We start from the raw sequence: 26,751 nt of genomic DNA on the forward strand, positions 1-26,751 counted from the left end.
TATATATATATATATATATATATATATATATATATATATATATAAAGTTTCTTCCGCAGCTGGAGAAGTGAGACTTTAAAGCAGAGGAGGCAGAGCTTAAAATTATAGCAGGGAGATGCATCTGGATATAAGGGCCTAGTTGGTCATTCATCTACCAATATCCACCCAGAACTGAAAGACCAGTTTTGGCTAGACAGATTTTTTATTTATTTTTTGCTGCCAGCTGTCTTGAAGGTTGCAGAAAAGTGTCTGGTAAATATATTTTTTATGCAATGAACGAGCAACTGGAAAACAGCACAAATGCATGAACAAACAAATAAATTGAAGAAGCTTGAAGGTGAAAATCCCTTAAGGCTACACAGTTTCTACTTAGATCTATGTCATTAGGTAATATGTTTAAATCTTAATGAGCAAATGCTTTGATGGAGATTTCACTGAAAAGCAATTGGTAGATGCCCTACAGAAGCCACATTTTGCATGAACAAAGAAGGGCATTTAAAATGAATGTGATGAGATGTAAATTTCTCCACTTTATTTACCCACATATTCTTTAGCATCCAAATATACACAAATTAGTCTACAAACACAACAAGCGGCAGCACGCTGTAAAACATGAGAGAAAGTTTAATGCTTATAGAAAGAAGTTAGACAATCTCACCATATTTCTGACATGGCAGAAATCACAGCCTGAATATCTTATCGCCACAAACTGGTGACATGCTGATTTTCGGGCAAGGTGACATGCCTGAGATGCCTGTAAATACGTGGCTGGCACCTTCTGCATTATATCGGAGTGAAAGTTACTGGGAAATTATCTGACCTTATCATAGATGTAATAAGCTTGTGAACTGAGCATAAACAGAAGAGGCCCATACAATCCTTCCAGTATAAAAAGGAATGCCTAAGGTCATGTTCACACTTTTACATTTTTATTGCAGTTTAAGTAAGTACTATATTTTAGTGGCTGCATTTTCATGATTAACTCACTAGTGATTGATTGTTAGTGCTGATCTGTAAACTAAAGCTGGGTACACACTACAAGTTATTTTTCGTACAACCCAGCGTTGTACGAAAAAAAAACTGTCAGCTTTGGTTGGAGATGCTGTACTAGCCATCCGACATTAGTACAGTAATCTCCCCTGCTGAGTTGTTGTGTCCAGAACACTCCGATTAGCGCTTTCCGCCATTGGCTGAGAATTCTGATTGGGATTCGGGCGGCTGCTGGTTTTCCAGCATGCACGACCGAAAGACCGACATACACATGGGCCAAATGTCAACCATTTTTTTTTTAACTGCCCAATGTTTCCCGACATGCGGCCTGTGTATACTCGGCTTAAAAAAACAAATAGCTAATTATGGCCTAAGCTACACAGACATCACATGTACAATTGATCACTACTTCATGTTGCTCTATGCCAAGTGTCTCCAAACTGTGGCCCTTTGCTAGCCTTTATCTGGCCCTTGAAGCACTATTCCTTCCACTGATATGAGGCACTATTCCTCCCCCTGACACCAACAATGGAGCACTATATCTTCCACCGATACCAATGATGGGATACTATTCCTCCTACTAATAACGGGCACTACTCCTCCTGTTGACCACCAACCCTAAAGCCATATTGATTCTCACTAAAGCTGAGTCCGGGACATTTTCTGCCCCCACTGGGGGGTAATTTCTAATAATCACAATGTGATTTTTAATGTTGAGTGTTTTGTAGCATTAAACTACAAAACATTCACGTGTGAATAAAGTCTTAAAGCAACCTTTTTTTAATTTTTCCTTATTTAACCCTACATTAACCCTTAATTTACCCTAATCAACCATAATTAGCTCATCATTTTCATCATTTTCTTAAAGTGGATGCAAACCTTCTATACACCCAGTGAAGTGAACAGCCTCAGATGATACACAGGGATGAAACCAATCTTCCTACATAGATTTTTAATTTATATCTGCTGTCTTCACATTTATATACTGTTTAGAAAGTTCAGATCCTGTTAGGAGATTTTCTCTTCCTGGTTAACACAGAGTCTGATGTCTGGGCATACAGCCAAGATAGCTAACATTGCTGATTGGAGGAAAGGCACACCCCCCCCTCTCATCATAGGCAGAGACTCTCAGAGGTGTTTAGTAATAGGACCTGCTCTCTGCTAATCTATTTTAGCAACCTCCCCGGACAAAAGATTCAGGCTGCTTTTGTCTAAAAAGTCTGAGAATTTGTCAGGCTGATAAGAGAGGAACTGTTCAAGAGAGCGCTATGGGACTTAGTTCATTGAAGAGAGATAAAAAAATACTGCAGATATATGTGCCCAGCTCAAATTTCATGAATCGGGTTTACATCCACTTTAACTATTATTTTCCAGATTTATTTTTTTGTTTGATAGCAACAACCATTCACCATTTTTTTTTTATTTTATTTTTGTGTCACATAAAAAAAAAAATACAAATTAATAAAAAAAAAAAACTTTTATTTTATTTGTAAATAACTTTATAATGCTTTGCACTAGAATCATAATGTTAGTGCCATTTAGAATAAATTATTATAAATATTTATTTTTGTAAGCTAACACTGAAGTGCGCTTTTTTCGTTTTGTTATTTTTTTTGTCTAGGGATTGCATACAAAATAAAATCATTTTGTAAAACAATGACCCCAAAAGAAAGCCTTGTTTGTCCTAAAATATATTGATATATCTTTGTTATTTCAAGTAATGACAAAGTTATTGATGAATAAACAGGTCCATAGTGTAAATGTAAAATGTATGCTGGCCCATAGGGTGTATACAGGTGTGAAACTTGTACTGGCTAAAGGAAAACATCACCTTTTTAAACATGTTACATGTTACACCCATATTTATGGATATAACATGGTCAACATTTACCCTCCCCTTCTCCTTGTGACAGGGAGCAGGGGATCTTCTCCCTGCACTCGCTGTCACAGTTCAAGGCTCTGTCCACACAATGACGTAAATTACGTCATTGATTCATAGATCCCTGTGAATCAATGAACTACAAGTGCAGTGATGCTTTGAAGCTGATTGCTTAGTTATCAATGGACTACCAGGGTGCTGTTGAGTGCTCCAGGAAGTTAATTGAGCTTCCTGTCATTCAGTAACTGCCTGCCTGTTTTGGAGGCACAGGCAAACTACTACACAGACAGTCTGCAGGACCATGGCATTACACCCACAATCTGCTGATCATGGGTGCAATGCTTCACAGGTGCCTAACAAAAACATAAAACATTATTTTTTTTTGGAAAGGTGAACTTATCCTTTAAATATAAATAACTGAAAAAACAATTTCTGCAAGACTTATATTATACTGTGTTAAACAATAATAAAAGCAAATATTTTAGCACATTTCCATTAATTCCTTTCATCCTCAAAACACACACACACACTGATACTGTAAAAGTCATGCAGACTGTGTTTTTCAATAATGCACTGCACTGCAGCACAGAGATATAGACAGACCTGATTGATATGTATGACAGTCCTATATTCACTGCGGTTTCTCTAAGGTAACTGACTGTGTTATACCTCTGAGAACTGGATAGATATGAACCCAGTCTGAAGCCGCACACAAAATGCATGATAAGATTTGAACTATTATAGTACATGGTATAGTTGTTACCTCTGAATTTTCTCTTTTTATCTTTAGAGTAAAGTGTACATTTAGTGTTCATGTAATGAAACCTTAACAATTAACTTCTCTTATTTGCTTCTTTTTGGTCTGTTAAATATACCATTGAGAATGTTTGTTATCTCTGTGCAAAAAAACTGTTGATCCTGTCACAAATCCAATTAGTTGTTTCTTTCTTATGTAGTCTACACTAATATGTGATCATGTGTTTTTAGCTTGGCACATTTTACCCCTGTGGACTACAGAACAACTTGTGCTTAATATATGAAGGTGAGGAGAGGGTGTTTTGTAGTCCTAACACACTTTCTGGCCTTGGATGACAGCACTATTATCACCCTATAAGCTGCAATACATTAATGTAGAACTAAAGGCAACACTTTTTTTTTTCATTTGGATAGACTAAGGGAGGGTTATAACCCCTGTCAGTTTTCCCTTCACTACCTGTACAATAGCATAGACAGGAAGTGAGAAAAAATTGCTTCAAAGTCAGGCTCCGTACACACGACCGAGTTTCTCGGCAGAATTCAGCCAGAAACTCGGTCGGAGCTGGATTCTGCCGAGAAACTCGGTCATGTGTACACTTTTCAGCGAGGAAGCCGACGAGGAACTCGTCGGGCCAAAAAGAGAACATGTTCTCTATTTCCTTGTTGTTCAATGAGGAAAGTCGGCCCGCCGAGATCTCGGTGGCTTCCACACTGAACTCGACGAGGAACTCGATGTGTTTGGCACGTCGAGTTCCTCGGACGTGTGTACGGGGCCTAAGGGAATCCCTGGTTATCACCAGGGTCACTAGAATTGTGCTAGTGCCCCCATTGGAAGATTCCACCTCTATTGTTGTTCTGGAGACAACCCAAAATGTGGGGTTTTCTTTTACTTTAACTTTCAATGATAATGTTAAAGAGTAAGTTCATCTTTACAGAAAATATGTAAGGTGAACTTACCCTGGACCCCTCCCCATCCACCTGGTCCTGCTGTACCTGCTGTCGCCGCTTTACCGGTCCAGGGATTTTAAATCCCTGAGGCTTTCTCTCCTTTTCTCCAGCGCTGACAGGACGGGCAAGGCAGGTACTGATTGGTTGGCTTCTTCCATGTAACGACGCAACCAATTACAAAGATTAAGCTGCATGGATTTCAAATCCCCAGACTGGTAAAGCGGAGAGCTGATAACTCACGTTGGGTGATCGCAGGTATATCGGAGGGATTTTCTATAAAGGTGAAATTACTAGTCCTTGGAGGAGGCGGCTTTATTAATTTTTTCAGATTTTTTTTTTTTACTTGCCAAACCTGAGAAAATATCAGTTAGAGGGACCTTTCACAACTGAGAATTCAATTTTAAAATCTGTGGTAACGGAGCAAATTTACAAAAGTTAGATATTTTATCATTTCTAACATGTTGCTTGACTTTGCTTGTGAATGGCCTAAAAACATGGAATGACCCTGAGCTTATATAACACAAGTCAAAGCAGAGGCTTTATTGTAGACATAACATTGAAGAGCTGCAATATACCAGGACATTGATTGAAAGAATACAAGCGCTATGGCAAAAACTTTAGTAAAGACATAGAAAGGAAATGCAATATACCAGGGCAATGATAAAAGCAGTCAACGAAATCTTAAAAACTGAAAACATATTTAAAAGATAAAAAGTGAGTTTTATCAATATATTCTAAACATTTTTATAAACATGGGGAACAGGTGAGAGGTTGCTTTAAAACCACTTAAGGACCACCCCATGTACATATACGTCCACAATATGGCACGTACAGGCACATGGGCGTATAGGTACGTCCTCGCCTATTAGCGGGTGGGGGGTCCGATCGGGACCCCCCCCGCTACATGCGGAGGTCGGGTCCGCTCGGGGAGCGATCCGGGACCACGGCGCGGCTATTTGTTTATAGCCGCTCCGTCGCGATCGCTCCCCGGAGCTGAAGAACGAGGAGAGCCGTGTGTAAACACGGCTTCCCCGTCCTTCACTATGGCGGCGCATCGATCGCGTCATTCCCTTTATAGGGAAGACACGATCGATGACGTCATTCCTACAGCCACACCCCCAAACAGTTGTAAACACATACTAGGTGCACCCTAACTCCTACAGCGCCACCTGTGGTTAACTCCCAAACTGCAACTGTCATTTTCACAATAAAGAATGCAATTTAAATGCATTTTTTGCTGTGAAAATGACAATGGTCCCAAAAATGTGTCAAAATTGTCCGAAGTGTCCGCCATAATGTCGCAGTCACGAAAAAAATTGCTGATCGCCGCCATTAGTAGTAAAAAAAAAATAAAAAATAAAAATGCAATAAAACTATCCCCTATTTTGTAAACACTATAAATTTTGCGCAAACCAATCGATAAACGCTTATTGCGATTTTTTTTACTAAAAATAGGTAGAAGAATACGTATCGGCCTAAACTGAGGAAAAAAAATGTTTTTATATATGTTTTTGGGGGATATTTATTACAGCAAAAAGTAAAAAATATTGCTTTTTTTTCAAAATTGTCGCTCTATTTTTGTTTATAGCCCAATTGTCAGTTAAAGTAACGCAGTGCCGTATCGCAAACAATGGCCTGGTCCTGAAGGAGGGTAAACCTTCCGGAGCCGAGGAGGTTAAGGTGTATTTCCATAATTTCCGTAAAATTTGATAAACCCACACTATACATTTGTTACATGCTCCCATTCACACAGCATACTACTTTGGAGCAGATGTATGCATAGAGCTCTATAAGCAGCTAATATTGCTCATAATAGTTTGCAATGTGCAATTAGGGCACAGATTTAGAGATAGGTTGGGTTAAAAGTGTAGCTCCTATGTACTTTCTGTACAGGTGCTATTTTAAATTTAAAGGGGGATGAGAGAGTTATTTAGCTCTCATCCATTTCATTTGGCTAAATTGGGCCTCTGCTTCGGCTGGGCTGTGCTGTGGGTCCATTCTGTTGTTTCTGGGGTGTTGTACCACCCCGGAGTGACAGGTGGCGCCAGGGGAGTCCAGGCTAGGGTGCCTTTTGCCAGCAACCAAATCGGGAGGGTTTTTCCCTCGCGGGGCATGCTAGGGGAGGATACTTCTGGAGCAGATGCCATTAGGCGGGGGTCTTGTTCCTGGTGTGGCGCCCACCTTCAGGGTGACCACACATCACGGCTCCCCGGCGAGATGGCCTACCAGGCCGGGGTGCGCGTGCCATGTGATGTTCCTGGTTCCGGGACCATATTGGCCCGGAACATCTAAAGCTGTGGCGGGGCCCTAGTGTTCGACTGGGTCCCCAAGTTCTGAGGAGTGGATCCCAAGCGAGATAGCTGTTCAGTGGGGAGTCAGCCTGAGGAGAGCCAAGAGAGGCAGGCAATCCAACAGGGCCTAGACAATCCATCGGGGATCGAGGTAACTGGACACTGAGAGGTTGGATGTCAGCAACCTGTCAGTCGTAACCTGAGGAGAAAACTACCCAAGGAAAATTCAAGCTCAAATTCTACTAAGGAGGATCGTCTCCATGATCTAAGTTCTAGGGAGGGTCTGTGGCAGAGATCCTTTCCCTCAAAGTTCCGAGTGATACTCTGGCTGCCAGGCCGGTGTGAGAGGCCTGTCCAGGTACACTATACCCACTCTGGCTGGAGTGGCAACGAAAATAGAAGTGTCCTTGGAAGCAGGATTGCTTCCGCGTTGTTGGGCCTGAGTCTACTATTTCTTCTCCTCATGCATCTCTACTGTCTACCTCAAGTTTGTCATTTATCGTGTTGGGTAAAATAAAGCACAAGAAAAAGACACCTGCTGTTTGGACATTCCATCATCTACCCATCACAGAGGTAACACGCCATCCCAATCTATAACCAGCAGCTCCTTTGGGGGTGAGAGCTACAAAAGTACATTAACATACAATGCGCCACCCAAATCTTGAGATCTCTAATCGTTTTGTTAGGACAGACACTGTGGACATTTAGTTTTTCAACTAAAAATATAGATCTGCTAGCTCAGTATTGACAGGGTTTAGAATAGTAAACATGAAGCCTAGTACACACAGTAGAAAGTGGCTGACATTCGGACCGTGTGTGTATGCAAGCCAGTCCATTTGGCCAGCTTCTGTCTAATGCTCATGACCGAAAAAGGTGTGAGGATCGGCTCGTGATCAGTGCTCTCCGCCAATGGCTGAGAGCACTGACCAGAGTGTTCTGGCAGGGTGCTGTAAGAACACAATAGCACGGCAGGGGAGATTGCTGTACTAACATTGTTTTGTACAGTGGCTCCGGCTTCGGCTTTGTGCAGCAGCTCTGACCTGAGCTGTACATTTATTTTATTTAACCCACTGAGTTGAACAAAAAAAAATCTAGTGGCGTGTGCTAGGCTTAACTCCCAGCCCCGTACAAATAATTACATAGGAGGGGAAAACAAGGAAGGATTTTCAGCAAAAAAAAAGATAAGCAGACATTTTTTAATGTGAATCAGAAAATGTAACTAATATAAAGTACAGGTTTTATCCCAATTTTGGCTGCAAAAGTGGAAATACACTTTAAGTCTTATCCACTAAAGGCTTTAGAGTTTTAGAACAGTCAAGTTCTTCTTCAGCCTTTTCAAACATTCTATTGGCATTACTGGCAGTGTATACACACAAGGCAAAACAATTTAATTAATGATACCTTGATAAGAATCCAAAGGGAGTGTAGTACTTTTAATTCCACATAAACTCCCATACTGCCTCTTAATATAAATTGAATTCCACTTAAGTCAACAAGAGCCACGCATAGTCTATGAATCAGCAATACACAACTCATTTAAGGTAAAATAGACGGAAAACAATATAGAATGGCAACAGCGCACTGGTACATGTGTTGTTAAAGTAGCACGAATTACATTAAAGTTGAGTATACCTTTTGAAATGCTAACAGCCTATTAAACTGTTGCAAAATTATCTGGCTTTAGACAATCATGAAATAAGCACACCTGCCATATAAACAGATATAACCTAGCAGCTACAGTATGTATTCAGATCACACTTCTTTTCATTTTGACTGGAGTTCAGTAAAAATACAAAGTTCTAAATGACCTTCATCGGTCAAATATGGCTGCTGAGCAGAGTGGTTAGCACTCTTCCCGTATCCTTCATTATCTTCACTCAGAGCAAGGGCTTCAACACTAAGGCTCACTATCAATGCATGCGGCTCACAGTAGGGGTCTGGTGCGTCCCTGTTCACCGTTTCAGGTCTGATTTCAGACAGAATTTTTGGCTAAATTCGGACCTGAAATGGACCAAAAGACGCACAGGGCTCCTGTACAAATTTGCACCCTAGCCACAGCTATGTGAACCGGCTCCATAGAGAGCCAGTCAAAATCTCCTGCTATTGTGAAAAGACTAGTACCTAGATTGCACTACAACAGAACTTATATGCAGCCAGACTACAATCCAAAATATGGACAAACAAAAGATTACAGACTGTCAAAAATGAACTACAGTACAGTTAGCTGTGCAGGGAATTATCCTAGTGAAATTGGATTACCTTGAAATGGAAAGATTTAGAAAGCAAAACGAGAAAAGTTGGAAATAGGAAAGAGAAAGAGAGAAAGAGAAAGAGGTCTGGGCTGGTATCTGTCTATCTAGTAGATGATACATAATATAGTTACAGGCTAAAATAGAAAGTCTAGGTTGTGAGTATCAATGAGATAACTAAGCAGGAGGATTATGGAATTTAAAGCTTGTATTTCATGGTATCAGAGGAGGAATAACGAAACCACACATACCACTGTGAAAGGAATTTATCTCACGGGTCAGAGTTATAAGCTAGAAGCTCCACCATTTTTTTTACAATTTAAGCCCTGGTTCACACTGGTGCGACATGTCAATTGCATGAAAAATCGGGCACTGTCTTAATCGGTGCAACGCCACATCAAGCGCTGCATCGATTTCAAAAAGTAGTTTCTGTACTACTCTTTGAGATTTCGGCCCATGATTTACATTGACATCTGTGAAGAGACTTGCACAGATGTCTCTGCAAGAGATTTCGCGTCCGAAATCGGGAACTGGCAGGCGGGAGTGAAATCGTATGAGTTCAGCTGAACTCACACGGCTTCCTTCCCACAGCCCAGTGTGAACCTGGGCTACGCAGTGTTTTAGCAAGAGAGAGTTGGGCATATTTAAAAAAACTGATCTTACATTTTAAGTGCATGGTCTGCTTTAAGTTTTCCTTGCTTACATACCAGTGCTATTGTTTTCTATGTGTTTGATGTAAAACCTCTCCTCCCCTACCACCAAGAAGATTTCCTACAGATAACCTATGCTTAGTATCAGCCATTTCTCCTCTGTGGCAAAAAAGATAATTAGTAAGCAGTTACATGTACTTTATTCTAGTGACAAATTATTTTTTTTTTAGATTTGCATCACAATTGCAGAAACAGATGATACCAGTAGGGTTTCATCACGCAGAATTCATTAACCACAGTTATTGAATTCTTAATTGACTTTCTTCTTTCATTTACCCCAACATAATTTATCTACGTTGTAAATTTTCCATAAGGGTCCCAAACATTAACAAGTATGTTACTTGGCTATAGAGTGATGTAACCAGCAATTCAAATGGAGGCATACAGTGTTCTACTGTCATAATCTCTGACTTTGCTGGAATAAATACGCCATTAGGTTAACCCATGTGTTCAACAGGTGATTTTATCACTAAAGTCAGATACTCCTCGCCACATAATAATTATGTTGCTGCTAAAGACTGTTCACATTTCTTACCAATGCCCTTGTCCCTGGTGTCATTCTTAATGCTGCAGCAGCTATGATTATGTAAGTCTATCTGTTTCTCTTTCTAAGCAATGGTTACTTTGTTTTCTGTGTGATGTTATACATTATCAACAAGGAAATAATGTACACTTTTTAAAACTGACTTTTCACTAAATGCTAAACTGCAACTTGAGAGTACAGAGATGTCCTGATGTTGCTAGTGATTACTAACCAATATATCTCATTAAAGCTAGCTGTCAGTATTTAACTGCAGAGAAATACAGTGAAGAACTAAATGGCTACATAAACACACCATTTTCAGAATGATATAGTGTAAAGTAATTGTTTTTTATATTATAGATGCAGATAGAAATGCCCAATAACAGCTTTTCAGGACAGCGTTACAGACAAAGTAGACTGACTTCACCAATGGTCTAATGCCAAGGCCAGTACAGGTTCAGTTTAAAGCTGAAGTACATGTACATCTACAGTATTTAAAATATTTTCTTAATATACTGTAGCTAACAAATTATTCACTACAGCATATGCCCATACAAGGGCCATGTTTACCTTCATGGGGATGCACAGGTCTTCCCGTGCAGGTAGCCCCATTAATCTCAATCTGTGCACCTATACCCAATGTCAAATTGGAAGCAGTGGCTGTGTTTGAACCAGACTGAATTCAAGTGGATGCATGGAACACCTGTGCATTCCCATGTGGAAAAACATGGCCCTCATATGAGTGTATATTGTAGTACACCTCCATCAACGAGGCTTTAAAGTAGATATAAACTCTAACTGGATGTTATTTTGCAATGCTATCTTTTTTCATTTCGAAAATAGCTTTTTTATGACTAGTTCATCCCCTTTTGCATCTTTGCATGCAGTGCTGCTTATTTCCAGCCACTTTCTAGCTGTAATCCTGTGCTCCAGTGGCAGATGAATAGCATTTATCAGGGTAGGTTTCATGATGGTGACAACAGCAGAACTTTCCTGCACAATGAGTGTTGGCACAGCTGCTGATAATCTCTCCCGGAAGTGCATTTGACGGGGTGACAACACAGGAGCACAACTGGGAGACATGGTAATGTATTGTCACCTTGTAATAGGAAATATCTGAACATTGACCTTCATAGTAGGATTACCAGGCATTCATCAAATGAAAGCTGTAGATTTAAAAAGATTGAAAATGACTTTGGAAATTGCATTAACCTGTTAAAGAGTATAGTGACTAGGTTGATATCTACTTTAAGCTGCAATATGTCAACATCCAAATAGGTAGGGAGCACTTTTGCGCTGTAAAACAATAATAAAGTTTGAAGCTTTATTACTAAAATGTATAACACACTAGGTAGCCAATGAACCAGTACGTACTCTTTAGCCTCCATAAACTAACCTCTTAGTGACAAATACTTACTGAAAAAATTGCCAGACATAAGACCTTGCACACACAAGCAGCAAAATGAATAACCCATGCTCATCACAGCAGTTATTAGAGCCTTTATTGCCTCTAGAGGTACTGAAATAGTATAACCTTAAAACTGAATTAAAAACTCTTTACTTTGCAATAATAAACCGTTTTTAATATTTGGTTTAGCATAGAGCAGTCAACTCACTATTTTGACTTTGTAAGCTTTGCTACCAAGTTGAACCGCAAAACACTTCTGTTAGTGGTAGTACACATGCACATTTGATGCAATACAAATTCAACTTTGGAAAAAGACTTTTTCAGATCACAATTACACATCTAAAGTGCTATCACATGGGTTTCAATTTACACATCCATTCGTATTTAAGCAAAACTAAAGGCAATCAGCTAAATACACAGTTTAAGTAAGGTATCTATTTTGTAGATGGACCATAAGCATTTTTATATTAAATGCACAGAAACATGTGCCATGGCATTAGAAATCAACAACCACTCCATGCGTTTCTCTTGCATATGTCATGCCACGGGGCCTGGTAAGGTCACTAATGTGAATGAATCACCTTTTTGCATTTAATGTCCTGATTTAATCTATCTAAAGAGTAGCTATTTCAACATAAATTATTTAGAGAGATACCACAAAACATACTGATGACTGAGAAGTCATGGCACAGTCCTGATCGTTTTTGGTGCATGGACATGAAAGTCATGGCCAGCGAAAGTTGTCTTATCATTTTTTAAATAACATGACCTCTAGGGCATAGCACCAGCAATTAGGTTATATCACTTTGCGAAACTAGAATAAAATCTTTAGAGCAGCACTCCGAGGCCAGAGCAGCGTTAACTGTGATGACCGCCCTTAATAAATACATCTGCCCAAGGAGAATAAGGTTACTAACTCATTTTAGATAGGTCACCAAGCAAACATCACATGATTTAGAGCACTGTTTAGGAAGCTACACTAATGTCATTTACTCCAGCTCTTCAGCTCTTCATGACTCTTTCTAGGTCATTACACGGTATTAAAGAAATAAATGCTAGCAACAGTTTAGCTTTGATTCACGTCAATACAAGAAAAAAATGTCCAGGAGCAAACAGATTACACAACACAGCATTATCTCTTTAATAATACAACAAATCTCAGAGCACTTAAAGGAAATGATAGTCTTTAAAAAAAAATATATATGTGAAAGTGACCAGCCTGCAGCAATTTTAAATACATTGCCTAACATACAGATGTTCACCGAAGAGGTCCCGCAACAATATAGAAATCATATAACAATTATTTTCATGTTGTGAATTGTGTAAATGTAAATATTAAAAATATACTATTGTATACTGTAATATTGGAAGTATACTTGGCTGTGCTTTTTTAAAGCACTAAGAAGCATTTTTTAAATTAGGTTTTATGTAACCTGTATGCACTAATATGGGTGCAGGGTGACAAATGTATAGGGACAAATGGGCAGGCTGCAGAACAGTTACTATAGCTAGAGAGATACATAAGCCAACCATTAATATGGGAAACAGGGTGGTGCTCATTTTTCAAATATTTATGGAGCTGTGCACAGAAGTCTGTACAAATATTTTGTTTCCGCCAAGGCTCCCACATTCTCCCTATATGTTATCTGGCATAATAAATAAACTCACTGTCAGATAAAATTCCAAGAAAAAATTGTTAAATCTCTTTTAGAAATACAACTAAAAAGAATAATGCAATACCGGCTCTTCAGAGTCAACTCCATTTTCACACAAGACATTGAAAATGACACTTACTTTATGTAGTATGGCACTTTATTTGGTGAAATTGCCCTCTCCCATGGACCCTGGACAGAAGCTGTAAGAGAAAAGTATACATTTCAGGTTATGTTCCAAGCAAAACGCAGGAGATATAATTCATTCTTGCAATTGCAGCCGTACACTTGACCAGACTCATATGAGTCTATTTACCCGAAAGTCTTTGAAGGTACGAAAGATTTACCTACAGTGGTGAAATATCCACTGTAATCTGAGTGAAGATAAATTTAGTCAAGTACAGTGATTAAACACATACCTCACCCTCACTACTAAAGTTAACTGGGAGATAAAAGTCTTGAAAAGAACTATATCTTGCGCAGCAGCTCTCCCTTGTTTTTTTGCTGTTTTTGTTTCATGATTTATTCTTCCAATTTCCTAATGTAACTTGGCCTGCTTTGTAGGCATTGAGTGACTGAGAAACCTTACCTGGATATCATAGGGATCAGTTATATTTAACAACATAGCAATTCACAAATATGCTTAAAGTGACATTTACTCTATTTTGACAAGTTTTCGTTTATGAGAAGCAAAAGTGTTTGGCTCACATGAAAAAAAAGATCAAAAAATGCTTTTTTATTGTTCTATAAAATGTGCTCATATGATACACTGGTTGGGCAGAGGGAAGGGGAGAAGGTATAGATTTTACTGTTAGGAGCCTAACATGCTCCAAAGCTGTTTGTGTCTGTCTTTCATCAGTCCACCATTCAGTTGCTTTCACCTGCGTTTTCTCCCTAGTGCAGCCAGAGGAGCGGCTGCTATATTGTTGCAACTGACAAAAAGGAAGTTCTTGAGACTTCTAGGATCAGGTATCTGTTAGTAAGGACAATGTAAATGCTTTGAAGGCTGATACACAGACAAGTTTCCTTCTGTGGATAGGGTTAAACTGAATATTCATTAATGCAGATCTGCATCAGCCATCAAAACCGCAGAGGTGATCAAATACCACCAAAAGAAAGCTCTATTTGTGGGAAGAAAAGGACGCAAATTTTGTTTCGGTACAACATTGCATGACCGCGCAATTACCAGTTGAATCAGCGCAGTGCCAAATTGTAAAAACACCTCTGGGCATTTAGCTGCATATTGGTCTGGGGCTTAAGTGGTTAAGGGGACCACTTTGCAATGCTCATCTATAGAGTGTCCCCACTGCAGAGGTAAGCCATCTTGGCTGGGTCTGAGTTGATCCTGGAGGCGATTGGCTGATGCAAGAAAACAAGGAGGAGGGTTCTGCAGGCTGAGAGGAAGAGACAGACTTAAAGCAAATGGGGTGAGAAAAACAGACTGGACTGCTGACTGAACCCTGCCATAGCTAACCACAATCAAATGAGACATCGGAGAGACTGTTCATCGCACAGAACCTTGCCTTAGAGATGTAAACTTTCCCCCAGGAAAGGTGTGAATTGTACTGCAGAGCACTCCCAACACTTGAAAGGAAGGAAAAGAGAGAGATCACAGCAACTCGGATTTCTGCCTGAGGCCTTGAACTGAATCAGAGCACGTGTCTGGAGACACAGAAGAGGGCGCACTGGGTCTGACCTCGGATTGCTACCGTGACTCTCTTCTGGTTCCCGATATTGGATTGACCTTCTTCTGAGAAATCCCCACTTCCTGTTCTTCTGTCTGTAACTACACACCGTAATGCAAGGCTTTCTTCCTGGTGTGGAGAAAGCCTCTTGAGGGGGGAGGGGGCAAGCAGGAGTGTCAGGACACCCACTAACACACAGCTCCTTTCTCTATCTGCAAAGTAGAGAGTGTCCTGACTTGCCTGCTCGCCCCCTCCCCTCTCAAGAGGCTTTCTCCACACCAGGAAGAAAGCTCCGCATTACGGTGTGTAGTTACAGACAGAAGAACAGGAAGTGGGCATTTCTCAGAAGAAATAAGGACATTTAAAAGCAAAATGGAAGGATGAGGTAAGTGAAGGAGGACTGCACTAAGATAAAGGAAGCTATTCAGGGGGAAAAAAATACTTTACAACCACTTTAAACTAGCAGGGTTCAAATTTAGCTTGGTGTGGAGAGTTTCAAAGAATGAAAAAAAAACTGTAGTTGGAAGTTTAGTAGGAGGTGTTTACAAAGAGAAATTAGAGCTGATTGTTTGGTTGTTTGGAAAGCAACAAAATGTCTATACAGGTTGCATCAATGAGCTAACAAACTTTAACCACTTCAATACTGGACACTTTCACCCCCCTTCCTGCCCAGGCACTTTGAATGACAATTGCACGGTCATGCAACACTGTACCCATATGATTTTTTATTTTTATTTTAGTGGTATTTAATCACCACTGTTTTTTTTGTTTTTTTTTGCTAATATTAATGTAAAAAGACCAAAATGTTTTTAAAAAAAAGTGTTTTTCTTTGTTTCAGTAAATTTTATTTCAAATAAATAATTGTTCTTTATACATTTAGGCCAAACTGTATTCTGCTACATTTCTTTGGTGACAATAACCCAAATCAGTATTCATTATTTAGTCTGTAAAAGTCCACAAACTATGGTATATATATCTGAAAAATGATCAATCATTTCTTGAGGCCTGAAAATGCCGGGACAGTACAAATATCCCTCAGATGACCCCTTTTTGGAAAGTACAGAGTACAAGATATTAGGTCAGTTTTATGAAGTTGTACAATTTTGTCACACTTATTTGAATAATTGAGAAATTAAAAAGAAAACTTTTTTTTCACAATTTTTTTTCACATACCAGTCATGACATAACTGGTGTGGCTACAACATTTTTTTTATGCAATACACTGTTACTATAGTAGTGATCAGAGTTTTTTTTTTACACATTATGATTGCTTATACCAGGGATTTTTTTATTGTTATAAGCAACTATTTTACGGAATGAAATTGATTAATTCATTGTGTATTGTTGTGATTAGCCACAGCTAATCACATGGCACATCTAGGTTGTGATTGGCTTTGCCTGTACCATGTGATCACTTTGACCAATCACAGTTAGCAACACAATTGTACACAAAGAATAGCATGAAAGGAAGCCATCCATATGATGTCCACCCTCAACAAAGGTCCCTGCTTAAAATTGGCAATTTGACCCTTAAAAAGGTAGTTTGATCAACCAGAAGTGCACTGATGCCCATTTATGTCACATCCCTCAAAGTAGACAGGAAGCCTGAGTGCATAACGGGAGGTGCTCTGGGGCATGTCACTGAAACAAGAAGGGGAATCTAAAGTGCATGAAGCCCTAGTGAGAGGAACAGGAAGCATTTCCTAGAAACCAGCGTTGAGGAGTCAGAATAGAAAGAACTGAGAATTAAACATGCAAAGTGATTCTTTAACCACTTGTTGACCGACTCATGCCGATATACATTGGCAGAATGGCACGGGCAGGCAAAGCAACGTACCTGTACGATGCTTTGAATTTGCTGCCTAGCAGGCGCGCGCCTCAGCAGTGTGCCCGCGGATCCCACAAACTCAATGTTAGCTGGCGGCCCGTGATTGCCACGTGGAGCGGCACAACGGGGAGATGCCTATGTAAACAAGGCATTTCCCTGTTTTGGTTGTGGAAAGAGCTGCGCCTAGTGACAAGACAGGGATCTACTGCTCCCTCACAGTTAGAATCACTCCCTAGGGCACACTTAACCCTTTGATCGTCCCCTAGTGTTTAACTCCTTCCCTGCCAGTGTTATTTACACAGTAATCAGTGCATTTTTAAAGCACTGATTGCTGTATAAATGACAATGGTCTCAAAATAGTGTCAAAAGTGTCCGATATGTCTGCAATAATGTCGCAGTCCCAATAAAAATCACAGATCGCCGCCATTACTAGTAAAAAAAACTAATTAATAATAAAAATGCCATAAAACTATCCCCTATTTTGTAGACGCTATAACGTTTGCGCAAACCAATCAATATACGCCTATTGACATTTTTTTTACCAAAAATATTTAGAAGAATACATATCGGCCTAAACTGAGGAATTGTTTTTTTTGTTTTTTAATGTGGGATATTTATTATAGCAAAAAGTAAAAGATATTATGTTTTTTTTTTTTATAAAATTATGCTCTTTTTTTGTTTATCGCGCAAAAAATTAATAACCGCAGAGGTGATCAAATACCACCTAAAGAAAGCTCTATTTGTGGAAAAAAAGGACATCAAGTTTGTTTGGGTACATCAAGTTTGGTTGGAGTGGAACTTTAACATTCTGTTAATAAAATGCTTTGTTTCACCATTGTGCAAGGAATTTTACTGAAATGTGATTGGGATGAGTAAATTGCAAAGTCTAAATGGAAATATTTTCTAAATAATAAACACATTAAATATAAACGTATACTGTGTGGATTAACTGGGCAGAAAGATACACATAATATAATAACCAAAATATTCCAATTGGTTTGGTGGTCTAAAAAAGTTTTGTTTCCCACGCAAAAAAAATGACCTTCACACATTTCTATCTCGACAGTTCAGGAGCATTTTTAAAATGTTGTTTCTCCCATACTTGCAGACTTAAGACAGTTTGATTTGGCGAAAAGAACATGTTACAAAGTATTTTCTATTTTAATTCCAGAAATGTCCTGATTTTTATAAAATTTGGTTGACACTGTCTGACTGTCTTATAAAGAACACAGAGTGAATCTACGGGGACTGCACAAGGGTGAAATCAGGTATGCCAACAATGTCGTTTGAATTTAATGGAGACATTGATTTATTGCTTCCACCCCAGAGATGGCCTATATTATGGATGAAAGAGAAATTTGTCATCTGTTGGACTGTCACTGTCCTGAAGATGTGATAATAAACTTCACTTGTTTCTATCCAAAGAAAGTGATTGACTGTTTGTCTGGAACGTGAATAAACAGAGTGGACAGTCAATGTAGAGAGCAATCCTGTGATTTATCAAGAGGTTTATTAAACTAGACAACACAGCAGTAAGGTTATACCAAGGCTTTTTAAGCAGGACCCTAATGAAGTGCTTTGTCCCATCCAGATTACCAATAACTTTGAATTACTGTAGACATATTTGTATCCTAACCTGGTCTGTGCTTCCATTAGGCAAGTGTATTACTTTCTTAAGTTCACTGATAAGCATTATATGCATGCATTAGTAAAATTGTTTTATAAACCTAAATGAATCATGCTAAACCAGTGCTATAGAGGCTGCATTTATATCCGTTAGCATGGTTTTCTATTGTTAAAAGGTCTAGCCACACACAATTGATTATTTCAGATGTCATCAGTTTCAGTCATCCACTATTGCCTAATACCACCTAGGGATTGCAATATCTGCACCTGAATTCTCTGGACCACCCAGCTGCCACTGACAGTACTATAGATGGGGGACCTATGGAAGTGGTTAGGCAATGTATCACAAACCACTAATTCAACAGTATCCTGGCTAGGCTTCATGCTTAAGGACTTAATAATATTAATAATATAGTTGATTCAGCATACATTGGGTTGTCTGACTGCAGGCTTGTGCCCCAGTTCAGCATTTAAAAGCAGGGTTGGACCTGCACTGTGTACAGGCCCTCCACCTCCCCCAGGACACTGTGACCTCCCACTAAATGCTCCTTGCTTCTCCTCCTCATACTGATACAGCCTCTATGGTATGGTCACAGAGGTCCCCCATAACATACAGGATCCTGTGATTTGCTAGCCAGGCTCCCTGATGCCCTTTCTCCCCTATGATGCTGCATGCTTGCAAGCTTTGGCCGGGTGCACTTGATGACCTCTCTGGCTCCCTGAGTCCCTGGACCTAGAAGCCAACTAAACTCCATCTGGCCCTGTTGCTCTGTGAATCTGCTGCATGTGTGCACCCTGAGCTATGACCAACCAAGAGGACCTGTACCCCTGTGACCCTGCTGTATTTTGATCTGCTGCCTTGTAAGTACTGCCCTCTGTACTTCTCCTGCTCGGTTGTGCTACCTGCCTAGTCCTGAGTTGAGACTAGGCCACACAAGAACTACAGATTCCGCAGGACCCTGTGGTCTCCCACTGGAGGTTACCCACTATGCTTCCCCTCCTCGTGTCACGTGCTCCCTGTGTACACTCCAAGATTTGCCCAGATGGACAGGAGCTGCGAAATTTGCCTCCTCAGTCCTAGAAGCCAAAGGTAGCATCCTTGCTGTATCCTGTTGCTATTACCCTTTGTGTGCCCAGATCTTTTCCTTGAGACCCATGACTCAAACCTTTCTGTATACGCTTGCTGTTTGCTGTTTTCCCTTGTGCACTGCCAGGATCTTTTCCCTGTGACCCTGGACTCAATCCTTGCTGTATTCTGTTACTTTTGCCCTTTTCTATGCCTGCCTCTCTGCCTCTCTGCCTGCATAGGCACATTACAATTAATGGGCTGTATTTTATCTCAGTAAAAAAATAAGCTGTACTGAGCTTTTTCAAGCTGCAGTGTGAAAGAGGCCTTACTGCTTGTGACCGTGCTACCAATTCCACACTGTGTCTGTTATTGCTGCCCTATGGATTGACTCCATTGCCAAGACCCCTGCCTATTGAAATGTATGTCCTTTTTTCCCCCATAAATAGAGCTTTATTTTGGTGGTATTACATCACCACTGGGTTTTTTTTGTGCCATAAACCAAAAAGGACTGACAATTTTGAAAATAAACAATATTTTTTACTTTGTTACTTCATGTTATTATTATTATTATTATTATTATTATTATTATTATTATTATTATTATTATTAATAAAAATCTAATTTATTCATACATTTAGGCCAATATGTATTCTGCTTCATATTTTTGGTACACAAATCCCAATAAGCATATGTTGATTGGTTTGTGCAAAATGTATAGAGTCTACAACCTATGGTATATATACTGGAATTTGTATTTTTTTTATACTATAGTGGGGCTGCAATATTAAGGTGGACAACCTGACACTAACTGACACTTTTGACACTTGTGGGAACCAAGTGCTAAAAACATGCACTGTCACTGTACTAATGACACTGGTTGGGAAGGGGTTAAACATCTAGGGCGATCAAAGAGTTAAATCTGTGCCTAACCAATGTTTTTGTGTTTACTATGTGGTGTTTTACTAAGAGATGTGCAGGATTTTATCCTCTGCTTCGCAGGGAAAAAAAATCCAACACATCCCCGCTGGCAGGACAGAGCTCTGCCTTGTTTACTGCTGTGGTTATTGGATGTCTGTACAGTTATGCTGTTTATGATCTCATAGAGATCTTAGACTCTGATAAGGGTCAGTGTTTCTTGTTGGTGGAGGTCTCCTGTTCGTCAATCACAACATATGTGGATTTGTTTCACACTTGGGACTCACTTCTTCCTGTTGTGCCTTGAATGGACTGTATATATATAAAAAAAAAAAAATTCACTTCTCTTTTTTTTGCAATTATTTTGCTTTTATGTTCTGGACTGTTTTGATGCACTGAACATATATTTTCATCAGGATTGTGCTCACGTCACTTAGTGGCCAACTATTCACTTTGTACTATTTAGCGCGACTCCTTTCTTTTTATTTGTATGTTTGATGTTGTATGACATTTTTGAGACGCAGCTGTTTTTTTATTTTTATCTCACATATGGTATGCGCAATATTTTTTTCTATATATATATATATATATATATATATATATATATATATACACACTGTTTAGTTTCTAATCCAATACAATACAATGAAGCAAATTTAAAGCGATTAAGCAAATCTGAAGCAAAACAGGGCAGCTTTAGTCCAACACTTTTCCACCTTTATTGGCTGACTATTCAAATGGATTTAAGTCAATACCAAATGTAACAAAAACTATACAATTCAGAATTACTAACAGTATATCTTATACGTAAATTAACTAAAATGTGATGCTATCATAGCTGCCCAAATCAATTTTCATAACAAGTACTGAAAGATAGCTGTGTGAGACCAAAGTCCTTTGCACTGATTTAGGACACACAGGTATAGGAGCACAGTCTCATGTACTATCTGAATATTGCCTTCTAAAAATATCCTTCTCCTGGTGTCATGGCACCATCTGGTCATCAAAGCTTTCCTCCAGCCCCAAAAGGAATGAAAGTCTCAGTAATTACCATGCTGTTCTCTTGGCACAATTACAGTTGCAAATATATAATCTGCATATTGAACTATATTCTCTTCTGTCTCATGAAACAAGTGTTAATATGAAACTGAGCACTAAGTATACATGGCACTGCTGTGGACACAAAGGAAAGGAAATATTAGCTGTAGAGATTATGTGCCAATATTCATTGAGACAGGAAATTATATAATGAGAGATAATATAATTCTGAACATGAGTTCAAGCCTCAGTTGCCCAATTAACACAGCTCCTATATTAATGCAGTCAATTCATGGCCCGAACTAATATTCATGGGTACCAACATTAAAGTCTGTAGGTCCTGGTAAAATCAAGGAGACAAGGAGCTCCGTTTCCTAATACCATAAGATGTGCCTCAGATCCACCTAAAATACTAGATTTAAATTGGGTACCATGTAAAATTGTACTAATTTTTTTTACTAAAATTGGAGTCAGTTTGCCACAATTCAGTTTCAACTTTCAACCTCTAAACCACTAACCAGCTTTTTGAAATTATGCTATCACCCTTTAAGATGAAGGGACAGCTTGTTGTTTTAATAGGAAAATCAATATATTTAAGGCCAAAATACGTAGTGGAGCTTCACAGTGCTTATTCTATGTAAATAATATGTAAAATTTGGCACCTTGTAGCAACAGTTATAGTTTGGGTTAGTTGAGCTGAGCATATGGTAACAAATCCATATTAAGGTCATAACACAAATTACTAGGAAAAGTGGAGCGCCTGAAGAATCTCACAAGAGTCACTCATAATTTAATCTGGACTAATTTATTTATTGCCATTTATGCTTACTGTTTATATGAGCACTATGCACTTTACCTACAGGGCACTGTTGGGTCAATTTCACTTTGCCATATAGGTTGTACATTGATTCCTACTCTGCGGGGCTGAATCATACAGGACCTCCCTTTAGATTGACAGGATCTGACTGGGACCTGTTTGGCACCACACCCTATAGGGGTGAATTGCACAATTCCACTTTTTATTTTTATCTTAATTTTTGCATTTTCAGTCAGCACTTGAAGCCATGACCTGGCTACCAAACACAGGCAATTAGATTTATTAAGCTGCACCAACACTGTACTAGCACTTGAGGTTACATGACCTTTGCATCCACTACTTCTTTATCACTAATATCACTTTCACCAGACCACAATACTTAACGCCCATTGAGACACTTTTGGGAGGGCTGGTGTTATCAGAGTAACCCACTCACTTCTAAAGAGGCTTATTCCCTGGATTTTATTATAGGAGGACCGATCCATCAACACAGTGCGGATCATTGATACGGTACACCACCTTAGTGCACTATTCTGGCCCGACTGGAAGGCACTTGACAGGCAGCTTGTCCACCATACAAGCCTACCCATACCGTGGTTACCCAACATTATTATTGCCACCCATTGGCAGGGTTAATAGCTTCCCACTGGGACTGCTTGCCCAGTCTCACACATCATTGGACTCTATCTCTCCTTACATCTACGCTCCACTGGCAGCGCCAATACCAATAAACTGTTTTAATTTGTTATACAAATATATATTTGAAATCAAATCTTTATTGTTTTGTGTCTTAGAATTACAGGGAAGTAAAGCCTTCATTAATCTACATGTAATATCCCACCCCCATTGCGTTTATCTGGTTAGTGGGCATGGAGGAGGAGGGAGGGAGTGGCCTGTCATTTACCACTGTGTGTACGCCCACATGTGTGACTTTATAGTCACATGGGCTGCTCAGGTGTGATAGGGAGGAAATTCTCAGCATAGCAACTCAATTAAACCTGAGCATGTGCAGAGTTGCCACCACAGCTGCAAAATATATAGCTGAATATGGGACATGAACAGAAGGTGGAGATAGAGAGCAGCAGGATCATACAGGATTTTTCAGAATACAGAAAAATTATCTCATAGTGACTGCATGATTATAAACAGCATGTAATACAACATTTATTGAGAGTTTTATGATGTGGGTTTAGTGACACTTTGATTTGAGTTCTGTACACTCTACTGCAGCAAGAATTTAGAAAACACCTCACAAGGTCAGCTTACTTTCTGGAGCATATGTTGCGTAACTTCCCACTCACTAAGCAAACTGAAACTCCCAAGGCATGTCTCAATTTGGTTAATGACTGTCAAAATAGATGTATTTTGTACATCAGGTTTTCTTTATGGGATAGACAGCAAGGAGTCTGCAGGGGTGTTTGTTTGGGAAAAGCTCTTCTACATCAAAGCAGAGGTTCTCACCCAATTACTGATAACAAGTAGTGGAGAGATGAGCAGTTAGGCTCTGCTCCCTCTATGTATTTTAAGGCTTAGTTTTTTGGTTTTGACAGCAGTGTTCCTTTAGTGAACAGAACAAATGACTGTCTTTGCAGCACAGTACTGCTGGATTGGTTTTAATAAAAAGTACTCTATGTATAGCTAACTCTAGCATTTAATTGTCTATCACATGTTTGGATGTTGCTTTGCACTTGCTTCACTAATACAATGAAAACACTTATGCAAACTTTGTTGTCTCTTCTGATGGGGAACTTTGGATTCACAGTCACTTCTATTTAGTTCTTCTAATTATTATGATGAATCGTGTGGTTAAACATTGCTGTTCTGCAAATGGCAAACATGTATCTATATTTTTCAGAAGACTCTTAGATATCAGTTATTTGTTATGTTCTTTTTTTTTTTTCTGCCTACTTCAGCTTCTCTGTCTGCTGACTAAAGTGGGTTAAGAACATTTGTTATACCTGACCCAGTTAATCTCAAAGGTAAAAGAAAAGGAATAAACATGTGCATAGCTGCTGGCAAATTAACTTTGTTTTGACAAAAGTGAAAAAAAGCTGCAATCTGGCTAAGCAATAAATAACAAAAAAAATTATTAAGGATAATGAAGTATTTTTACCTAAACTAAATGAGTCAGGAATAAGACTAATGAAGCAAGTCTGCTATCCCCAAAGACAGTAACTCATAAAAAGTACGGCAGAAGATGCAGCCTTTTTAGATTTATTTTGGAATGTGTGCATTTTTCTAGTTTTCATATGTGTCAACCCAAAGATTTGCTGCCCTCGTTTCTTTAACCCCCTCTATTATTTCAGAAAATTAGCTATGATAATTTCATGCCAGCAGGAATTGTGTGTAAGCACTATTACATATGCACAAAAATGCCAGGCTTACTTGGCAGCACAAATTGGATTGTCAGCCATATAATCCACCAAGAAATCCCTTGAAGCAACATTCATTACCAACTTCTATTTAGCTCCAATTGCCAAAAAGACCACTGGGAAATCCATATGCATGGCTAATTATCTAGAAGCCAAAAAGGGATTGCTGGAAATTTAGTCCTCTGTCATTTGATAAATATTTCTGTGAAGATTTCACTGAAAATTATGAAACTCTTTGAATGTGCAAAATACCAATTAAGAGGCTTATCTAATTTTTTATTTTTATTTGTAAAATGTTAAAGCTGAACAACGGCAAAGTAATAAAAATCCACCAATTATTCTAGTTATAGATTCGTTAACAATAATCACACTTGTTTTAAAATAAAACTGACAAAAGTACTTGGATGTCTTATGATGGTTATAGTATAACATTGATACTCAGTATGAATCTACTGCTTTGAACAGTGCAATCTGCTTCACAGAATCTCCTCCTGAGATGAGGAAAGAGCAAAGTGATGCTTTTACTTGCCCACCTCGCTCCGTAACGGTCCAATCACAAGCTAATACTCAGATCAGTAGACCAGGCTATATTTTTTTGGCACAATGTATAGTCTACAGGGAGGTCCCAGACAGTGCATGACCTGGCTTTATTGTCTGAAATTTAAGTTTGGATTGCAAGAACAACTGAATGTAAGTACACATTTTTTGGAAGTTTAAACAATTCACATACATACAAGTATTTTAAATATGTAATATATTTTTGCCTAGAGTTCAGATGTGCTGTGCAGTTCTTGCAGTAAGCCATCATCTTCACTTTAAGTACTGCTGCTACCTGTATGGGTGTTGGTGGACTCCTCACTGAATTCAGCAGAGCAGACACACAAATCTAACTGGTAGCAACAGCAGTATACACAATAAGGGAAAGAGAATAAGATAGGAATATAGATGAGCTAGATCATTACAGTAGGTATATCAAGGGGTAAATGCTTTTGCCTAATACACATAAATACCTAAAGGAAACATAGAGCCAAAGTGATGCCGCTCTAGATGAGTGACCAACTCTCACATGTTGTGAACTGGAACCCATTGTGCTGCACAGCTGGTATGTGGGAATCAGTAACATGCACAGATATGGAATGTTGCTGCACTCCTTGGTATCTTTATTGAAGCATTAAAATGACATCACAGGTATGACAGGAACATTATAAGGTGATGTGTTTCATGCTTCAGCGCTTACTCAAACCTCCTGTCATACATGTATAATGTACCAGATAGCAGAGCCTGTTATGATGAGGAAAGCCTCTCTTACACCTCTGACTCCAGGCCCTTCATAGTGTAGACAGGCGGCGCAGTAGAGCAGAATCACGCGAGTGCCTGGAAGTCTTGCTAGCAGTAGGTGTCCTCACTGGGCAGGAGAAGTCTTTAGATGGCTTCAGCAAGTAGGCAAGTAGGCAGGCAGGATAACAAGGTCAGGCAGGCTGGGTCATAAACAAACGGGATGGATCGGATATAGAACACAGACAGGAATGTGGTCAGGAGACAAGCCAGGGTCTGGAATCGATCAGTGGAACAGGAGCCAAAGGAGCAGACAGAAGAGTAGTCAGGGGACTAGCCGAGGTCGATGCAGGTGTTCAGAAAATGGTCAAGACAAGTTGGGTTGGGAAATGGAAGCAGGATGCAAGTTTACAGGATCACAGATACACAGGAGGCTATAGACGAAGCAGCACTGATCCTGAGCACTGGCTGAGTGTAAACAGTCTGTTTGGTGCCAGCATCTGTCACAGGTGCACGCAAGCGTCAGCGAGTTTGCGCATGTGCATATCTATTAACCAGTGCCCAAATCTTACAAGCATGAAGGGGAATATGTTTTAGGTTATGCTCAGAAGTTCTTCCAGAGGAATTATCTGTTTGTTGTTTGCTGGCATGTGTATCCTGACAACATGTGATGTAATTGTAATGCTTCAATAAAGATAACAAGAAGTGCAGCGATATTCT

At 39.3% G+C, this 26,751-nt stretch overlaps 1 protein-coding gene across 2 annotated transcripts in view; it reads right to left on the minus strand.

Moving 5' to 3' along the window:
- DMD (dystrophin) overlaps nt 1–26,751 on the minus strand; it is a 2,981,380-nt gene that overhangs the window by 464,961 nt on the left and 2,489,668 nt on the right. For both annotated transcript variants that reach the window (XM_040336499.1, XM_040336500.1), the window contains one exon: nt 13,549–13,609. In XM_040336499.1, coding sequence (XP_040192433.1) covers nt 13,549–13,609 — 61 coding nt within the window. The remainder of the gene's footprint in view (nt 1–13,548; nt 13,610–26,751) is intronic.

This window comes from Rana temporaria, chromosome 2 (genome assembly GCF_905171775.1).
Source record: "Rana temporaria chromosome 2, aRanTem1.1, whole genome shotgun sequence".
Classification (NCBI taxonomy): Eukaryota; Metazoa; Chordata; class Amphibia; order Anura; family Ranidae; genus Rana; species Rana temporaria.